Here is a 9,459-nt window from a genome sequence, read left to right as displayed (position 1 = left end):
AACTACAACATCATCAACTACAACATCATCATCTACAACATCATCAACTACAGCATCGTCAACTACAACATCAACTACAGCAACATCAACTACAGCAGCATTATCTGCTACAGCACCATCAGCTGCATCATCATCTACGGCAACATCGTCAACTACAACACCATCAGCTACAGCACCATCAAATACAACATCATCAACTACAACATCATCATCTACAGCACCATCAACTACAGCACCATCAACTACAACATCATCAACTACAACATCATCATCTACAACATCATCAACTACAGCATCGTCAACTACAACATCAACTACAACATCATCAACTACAACATCATCATCTACAGCACCATCAACTACAACATAATCATCTACAGCACCATCAACTACAAGATCATCAACTACAACATCATCATCTACAGCACCATCAACTACAACATCATCAACTACAGCACCATCAACTACAACATCATCAACTACAACATCATCATCTACAGCACCATCAACTACAACATCATCATCTACAGCACCATCAACTACAACATCATCAACTACAACATCATCATCTACAGCACCATCAACTACAATATCATCATCTACAGCACCATCAACTACAATATCATCAACTACAACATCATCATCTACAGCATCATCAACTACAACATCATCAACTACAACAGCATTATCTGCTACAGCACCATCAACTGCATCATCATCTAGGGCAACATCGTCAACTACAACACCATCAGCTACAGCACCATCAACTACAGCACCATCAACTACAACATCATCAACTACAACAGCATTATCTGCTACAGCACCATCAACTACAGCAACATCAACTACAGCACCATCAACTACAACACCATTATCTACTACGGCACCATCAACTACAGCAACATCAACTACAACAGCATTATCTGCTACAGCACCATCAACTGCATCATCATCTACGGCAACATCGTCAACTACAACAACAGCATCATCGGTGTCACCATCAGCAACATCGATATCAACGACAACAGCAAGCAGAGCATCGTCATCATCAGCTACACGACCTGGGTAAACATAACCCGCAATGTGCTCGTCGGCGATTGATCTCAATGAGGTGTTAAGAGGCTGTCCATAAATGACGTCACTCGATTTTGGACGATTTTTGACCCCCCCTCTTCGTCACAAAAAGTCAGACCCTCCCTCAAATATGACGTCACAAAGCTCTGCCCCCCCCCCCCCAAATAAAACATGCTTCAAATCGCTTTCAACTATTGTCATTGTAGTGCGTATTTAATGTGGCGCTGCACTCTGATGTTGTAGGATGCAACATTTATTAAAAAGTCTATTTAATTGAGTAGAACGTGTTGTCTATAGTTGTGCATTTTGATGTGACGTCACATTTCTCAACCCCCCCCCCGACCCCATCGTCACACATCGTCACAAATGTCTGACCCCCACCTCCCCTAGGTGCGTGACGTCATTTATGGACGGCCCCTCATAGTTTGTCATCTCCCTCTTTTCCGGAATTTGAAACCCTTCAGGTGCAAACGGCATTCGTTCTTTGAGGCTCCTTCAGGTAAGTGTTGTTTATAGTAACACGCATGTTCAGTACAGCGTCGTATGACTGCGAGACTTAGGATATTAAAACAAAGACTGGCAGAGATAAGATGATGATGGTTATAATTATTCAAATGTATTATTGTGCCATTCCATCCTCGGATCCCAATGCGCATTACATGGAATGCAGGAACCAAAAACAGAAGCAGGGTGTTGTGTATGTACCCCTTTTTAATTTTTTTAATATTATTTTTAAGAATTATTCTGCCAACAGATATAATATCGTTTTTAATAGACACGGGGCAACGTGGAACGAACACGCCCCCACACCTCCACAGATGCACATTCCTCGCCTTTCAAAAAGACTAAAGGGGGCAATCAAGGTCATAAAACTCCCCGAATTTCACACAGGAGGAACAAGGGAGGGGGGAATGGCAGGCGGGGGGTTGGAATGACACCCTCTCGAAAAAAACCTTGCAGGGCCGGGCACCACGGAGGAATATATAATTATATTCTTAACAAAGGAAACAACATTGACGAAAAAAAAACACAGACGGGTTTTGAACCATGTTAGATAAACAATTACCAACTTAGCCATGAAGAGTAAGCAAACAGTATCCATCCTTACTCCAATTGGAAAACAGACTACAGTCTACACCAGAGTCGCGATTCATCAATTGTTAATTAAATACGGACATTACTTACCTTAAATAATTTCTACGCGGCCGGGCCGAAGCACCAAAGAATAATTATGACTTGAGTCACCCCAAAACAAAATTCCTAGACGGGATACCAAATTAAATAATCACGAAGTCAAATAATAAGTACGGAATTAAAGAAGAAGAGGAATCAAGGGCGGATAAGGCTCTCAAAATTAACCAAACACAACACCCATGGGAAGCGAGCAACACGACCGTCTTTGTCTTTCCGAGAGGATCTCCACACGCAGGCACAAAAGCGAGGAAATGACACCCATAAAGGGGGCAATGGCTCAAAGGAAATTAACACGCTCTCAGAAATAAATAAATAAGCGCATGCGCCGGGTGCTTCCACCGTGGAAACAACCGTCTTTGTCTTCCCACAACACGGACAGCAAAAATTGCACACGCAAGGAAATAACATTTCCATGAGAGATCGGGTCACGATGAAACATCGGGAACACGGTTTCGGCATAACTGGGGCATAATGGAAATAAGTCGCATTTCAACTTCCAAACCAAAACAACTTAAGCTGTGTGAGACAAAAGATATGATCCCCGAGCAGGGGAGGGAATAATTAAGCTCGCTTAACGCGTAGGTTTTCGCGACAAATATTATTCAGTAACAAAAACATGGATTCGAATACCTTTTTATATATAACTCAATGCGAACGCGAATAATCGGTCTGGCTAATGGATAACTTCGGTGGCGCCGTCACGAGGCACCCCCCCCCCCTCTTCCAGAACGACACACAGCTGTGTCTTCAAAGCTAATAAACACACGGACGGACACACACACGAACACAGGAAGGTTTTATGACAGACTTTGAACAACTCGGGAAACTGAGTGGAATTTTCCCATATAAGTCGAAGGAAGATCCATTCAACACAGATCGTCAGGGGCCCTGGCCCCCACCACAGATCGCCAGGGCTCTGAGCCCCATCTCGTCGCCAGGGCTTCGACTCCACCACAGATCGTCAAGAAGTTTTTCGTCATCCAGAATGACGAGGTTCGCGGGTTAGCAACGTTCCGCTACAAGCCGAGGTCTGCACCAACTGAGAAGAATCGCTACCCTGAGTCGCCGAGCTGCGAGTGAAGCCAACAAAGACGCCAACGTCCACCCTGCCACGAACGAAGCATCGCTCCTCGTCAGAGTGACGACCAGCGAACAACCCGCAGGAAAGGCGGAGATCGCCAAGCGAGCGCCACCCAGCGCCAGCAGAGCTGCGCCACCCAGCGCCAGCAGAGCTGCGCCACCGAGCGCCACCGTGCGCCACCGTGCGCCACCGTGCGCCACCGTGCGCCACCGTGCGCCACTGTGCGCCAACGAGCGACACCCAGCGCCACCGAGCGACACGAGCGACCGAGCATCTTCAAGGACAGCATCGTGCCAACTCGTCATCCAGCGGTAGAGAGAGAGAGAGAGCGCACAAGCCGAGCGACACGCTGAGCGAGGGAGCAGCAAGCGCTCGCAGCGGCCACGCCCAAGCCAGAGAAAACTTCTGGCCGCTGGTTGTATCCTCCTACACCACACAAGCTAACGACACAATTCATATTACGAGGGGACAACGCACACACAGCACGCACACGAATAAGAAAAATTGTCATTGCGTTTCAGAAAGGGTTGCCATTTCGAGGTGGTGCGTTCAATATCAACTGATCGTGCAAAGCAGTTGCTGCCGTCGAGTTACATGAATAAGAAATGTTTTAGTCATTCATTTTCGTTAACTGCATACTTTCGCCAATGAATAAAAAATGTTTAGTCATTCATATTAGGTAATTGCATAACCTCGTAATTGCATAAGGATTTTAGTTATTCATATTAATCGAATGCATAGTATCGCAAATGCATAAGAGTTTGGTTATTCATGAATTATTGACGCATGTTTGACCTGCATGATAGAATGTCACATGCTTGTTAGAATAAAATTGCTTAACACCAACTGTTCGAGTGCTTCTTTCCAAGTCCATGCAAAACTATCTTATTCATAAGAGCTGTTGCCTGTGATGAGATCTGACACTGGTGACCTTAAAATAATATAAACACACTAAGATAATCGGTAAACGTTTAATCGATGATAATCGTGTTATCCTGATTGATATAACTCTGGATAAACGAAGCTGAGCCTAATTATCACAACTGCTCACATTAACATCATCGCAAGCATCCGCATAAATTACTACGATTATCTCCGCGATTATCATAATTTATGCATACAATTACTCACACCATCATAATTTATGCATATTAATACACACATTAACATAATTAATGTGATTTGCGCATTTTTCGGAAAATTATTAATTTTTATTATTTTCATCAAAATTTCATAACCCGACACATACAACAAGGGGCAACCGACCAGACGAGAGAGGGAAGGCCACTTTAAAGAGATGGGGTTTTCAAAGCAGACTTCAATCTATCTACCGACTCTGATTGCCCTGATTTCAAGTGGAAAAGCGTTCCATAGCTTGGGGTGCCACGCTAACAAAAGCCTGATCGCCAAAAGAACACAAACCTAGAAACCTGGGAGTGCTGAGCAAGTCATGAGAGTACAGATGTTGGTTTCACTGCAAGGCAACCACGTGTTCGAGGACCTTGGATAGGATGGGTGGATTGGAGATTGAGCGATAGTTATTTGGAACCTCAGAGTCGAGGCCTGTCTTTTTCATGAGGGGAGTGACAGCTGCAAGTTTAGAAGTTTGAAGGAACAATACCAGAACTGAGAAATTGATTGAATTTTTTTTATTTTTAGGCAGAGGAAATATACATTTTGTAAAATTAATTTAGATACATAAATGTCAGTTTTAAAAACATTCTTAGATAAAGCCTGAATATTAACCATGTCCCATCAGGATGGCGTGTGCAGTGGCCTCCCCACTGCTTGAGCCAAGCGGGGACTTCCCGGCGTGGCTAGAGGCGCAGGGCGTGAACGCAGAGGTGGCCCGGGCCATGGACTTGGAGCTGGGCATCCGGGACTACGGGGTTCTGTGCGCCTGCGTCAGGGACGGCCTCGTGCGGGCCGAGCTGCTGGCCACGGCACGCGACCGCCTCCCCTTCGGCTTCTACGCCGTGCTGCGGCAGGTGGTGAAGGCCCTGCAGGGCGCCGAGCCCCACGACGCTGGGACGCCGCGCTGGGACGACGCCGCCGCTTCCTCCCCAGGCGACGTGACACTGGGAGGCCTGGTGGACGTGCTGCTCGCGCTGTTCAGTGGCTTGAGCCGGGAGCTGCTGTTGTCCGTGCAGAGACTGGGAGACATTGATAACACCGGAGTGTGCGTTGTTGGCTCCCCTTCAGCCAAAACGGTCGTCTCCCCTGAGAACAGTGTGATTAATGAAATTGACGATTACACACTGAACGGTAAAGTTGTTTCCTATTCGCTGAACTTATTAAACACGTGAAATATTTATTTAAAGCAGGTAGTTGGTCGTGATATCTCAATTCTTATTTAGTAGTAGATCCTCTCAAAATCAGACTAATTAACAGGACCTTTTCAGTTATGGGGATGTCTGGAATAATGCAAATAAAATAATACTTAAGGGCTACATTTGAATGATATTTACACGAAATTAACATCTAATATATTCAAATAACTATTTACGAGTACATTTTTACAGTGTAATGCAAAATTACATCACTAGGTACAGTTTAACCGGCGTCAACGTCACCATAAAACAGAGGTGGAAGGCTGAAAATAATTTCTGACAGGCTTGAATTGATTTTGTTTATTTGCAATATGAATGTAAAATCAAAGTTGGAAAGAAAAAAAAGAAAACACCCGGCTAAGCACGAGGGGTTCCAAGTGAATGGATTCACCGAATTCCATACATCAGACAAGAACCCAGCTTTAGAATTACGAGTGAATTTATGCACACCATTTCCTACCACGCTAGCATAACAGTGTTGTTTTGCTTATATATTATATACTGTTTACTTTGTTTTCCAGCATCTATGATTAGCACGGTTAGCTATGTACGGTGCTACATACGGTGCGAAAGAAGTTGAACATACATCAGTGATTATTCAAGTAGCCTTCTGGCTTACCCCCAATTTCAGCTTACTACAGCTTTTACTGTATGCTATGTGTGGATTTAGTGACACATCTGTACATTATTTGATGTCACGTCTGGCATTAGCATATGAAGGAATGCTTAGTTTTGGAAAATAAAGCTGCTGATACATTGTGATTTGATGCAGACGAGGATGGAGAGGACTTGATTCCAGACATGGGAGATTCGAACGCTGTGGATGAATCATCTATAATTAAGACGGAGGCCCTTGAAGGTAAAGCCGAATTATAGAGCCCACGTTTGAACAATTTTCCCAATATTTGCAGTCATATCACAGATATGTTTCACACTCTTCATCATCACCATCAGCCATGATCAATCCACTGATGGGTTAAGGTTTTCGAAAGTCATCTCTCAGAGTCTCGCGATAAAACAGTCCATCAAACTTCTGCACACGAGATGATTTCATCGCTGCATCTCCATGGTGGGCATCATCTCGGACGTGGTGTCTGCTTTGGCTGCCACTCTTATTAGCCTCGACCACCGGCCCTTATACGCTTTAGCGGAATGTACTGCCCAAGCCAATTTTTTTAACAGTCAATAAGACTCGAAACAGGAGGAATTCTCCACGTTTCTGGCTATCGGCTGTTGAAGTCAGTTGTAGTTATCAGAGAAACGTCATACTTGAATTGTAAATGTTGTGGGTTTACTCTCCAACACACCGGTGTGCTGAACTAGTAATGAATTGGCATGTTTTGTTCATGGGACAAATCTTACAAAATGGCTGTGTCAGGTGGTGGCGGGTTTAACGACACATTTATAAATTTCCACGATCTAACCCAAAAATACTTCTTGCGGATAACATTGGTTGCAAAAGCATACGTGTTAAACTGAATATGACTCCCATTATTTTCATAAGTTATCTGATCCATATTTTGGTCTTCCTATCTCTTTGTGTAATTTCAAACTTATCTTCTTCTCTCCATACTTAATTTTGTACTTTTCAGCTTTTCTATTTTATTCATCTTCCGTGTTTTGGATCCATATAACATAGCAGGTAATATACGTTATACTTAAAGAAAACTGATTTATAAAAAATATGTGTAAAATGTATTTTTAAATCGGTGATTTAAGTGGTAGTTATTTTAAAAAATCATCGCAACGAAATAAAATCAGATAATAAAGACATTGTGGACGCACAGTTAGAAACCCACTGCTTAGTAGAGAATTAGACAAGTCATTGTATCAGGTCGAGTGTCAATGAGGCTGGGTACATTCTAAAAAAAATCAAACATTTGCTACAGACGGTTAACTTTAATTGCAGAGTTTACTGCTTCGTTTTCTTGGTTTTTTGTCCTGTATGTATGGACGTTGAATTTCTTTCGCACCGTACGTAGCCAACCGTGATAATCAGAGGTCCTTGGCTCATACCCCCTCAATCCTGTCCAATGAGATGCTTCGCCTCTCTGTACAGTTGCCACCACCTTTCTGTAAATCCAAGTTGCATCTTCCTTGTTAAGGCTCTTGATATATTCCCAACATCCTTTGAGAACCTATTTCATCAAGCTTTCTACTCAGAGAATGTGCCCAATCCGTATCTATTTTCTTTTGTCGGTTGTTCCAACTGTTTAACTCCTTTCATTCCACTCAATTTAATTAATCCATTTAATATCAAAACCCACATCTCAACACTTTACAGCCTTCTTACACCTCCCTTTCTCAGAATCCCAATTTCTGATGCTGTTCTGTTAGTAACACATGTATTGTTTTCCCCACACAGGTGCTAGTGGCATTGAAGAAAATACGGGGTTCATCGTGCAAGACGTAGTTTCACTACAAGGGATGGGACTGAACTTCGCAAACTCCGAAAGAGTTGCTTCGTGTTCACGGCTGCAGCAGTTTCACAATTGGCAGAGGACTGGAAGTGAAATGCGTACGTATAATTCTGAAAAAACTGGACACTATCACGGGCGACAGGAACCACCAAACGCCATCGAGGATTTGCCTAGCAGTCGGCAGGATCCTGCTGTTGAAGAGGCCGACCGATCAGTTAACCAGCTGGACACTTTAAGGTCGCTGGAAGCCAACGGGAATGTAAACTTGGTGAACAAGCCATTCGAGTGCACGGTGTGCAAGAAGAGCTTTGCGTGGCTCTCACTTCTTAAGTATCACCAACGCATACACACGGGAGAGAAGCCGTTCCGCTGTAAGATGTGCAACCGGTCCTTTGCGCAGTCTTGCAATCTGAAGGTCCACGAGCGCACGCACACGGGGCAGAAGCCGTACCGGTGCGATATTTGTAACATTAGCTTCTCGCGCAGTCATCACTTAAAAGGTCACCAGCGCACGCACAAGCCTTGAGCAGAAATAGTGGTACAAGAAATGCGATTGTTGATTTGTGCATAATTGATTTGTACCACTGGACATCTGTGAAAACTACTGAACATCTGTGAAAAAGAGATAGCTTATCGAATTCCTCCAGTATAAATACATATTCTGATTTTGATAATTGTGCTATCCGTATCAGGTCATGAGGCAAAGAATCCATTCAGAACTCTCACATAGAAGTGCAACCCTTTGTGCCAGCGAACGGCCTACTTGAGCAGATCAAATTGTCCCTCGTGACCTATGTTGCACACAGTCGAGGGTAAGGTAGTGCTTTTCCCTACCATCTTTCCACTTAGTGAAACATTTTGATTTTCTGAATTACATTTAGCAAAATTAAGTGCAGAATCTAATTTTATGTGATGAATTGTTTTTTTATGTACAGTTATTGGTGGCTAGACTGAGACCATCTCACTACAGTTGAGAACCCGTTTTAATCACGGCCTGATAAATCCCAGATTCGAACCCAGGTTCTATGGTACCGGCTCAATACCCGGTGAGCTTGCATAACCGGGATAAAAGCTTGCTTGCGGCACACCCACATTGGATATGTATGTTTAACTTTTTTCGCACCGTACGTAGCTAACTGTGCTGATCGTAGGTGCGGGATATCAGCTGTAATGATGAAATGTGTTACTGTGGACATTTTTCACGGTGTTGTGTAAGGTATACTACTATGCAGTTTTGTAGAATAAAAGACATTACATCAAATAATATCCTTTTGGCTGTTGAATTTTGTTCAAGGCATACCTTAATGACTGCAACTGGTAAACATAATAATACAACTGCTAATTATAATTAACAAGATCA

The 9,459-nt window shown here is 43.5% G+C and overlaps 1 protein-coding gene across 1 annotated transcript; it reads left to right on the top strand.

Moving 5' to 3' along the window:
* Positions 1-2,034: 2,034 nt before the first annotated feature.
* LOC144952901 (uncharacterized) lies at positions 2,035-9,231 on the top strand. The gene is made up of 3 exons (XM_078883387.1): positions 2,035-5,614; positions 6,452-6,538; positions 8,045-9,231. The coding sequence occupies exons 1-3, from the start codon at positions 5,110-5,112 to the stop codon at positions 8,623-8,625; spliced, it is 1,173 nt and encodes a 390-aa protein (XP_078739513.1). The 5' UTR covers positions 2,035-5,109; the 3' UTR covers positions 8,626-9,231.
* The last annotated feature ends 228 nt before the right edge of the window (positions 9,232-9,459 follow it).

Source organism: Lampetra fluviatilis, chromosome 3 (assembly GCF_964198595.1).
Source record: "Lampetra fluviatilis chromosome 3, kcLamFluv1.1, whole genome shotgun sequence".
Lineage (NCBI taxonomy): Eukaryota > Metazoa > Chordata > Hyperoartia > Petromyzontiformes > Petromyzontidae > Lampetra > Lampetra fluviatilis.
This window is presented reverse-complemented; position numbering and strand designations above follow the sequence as displayed.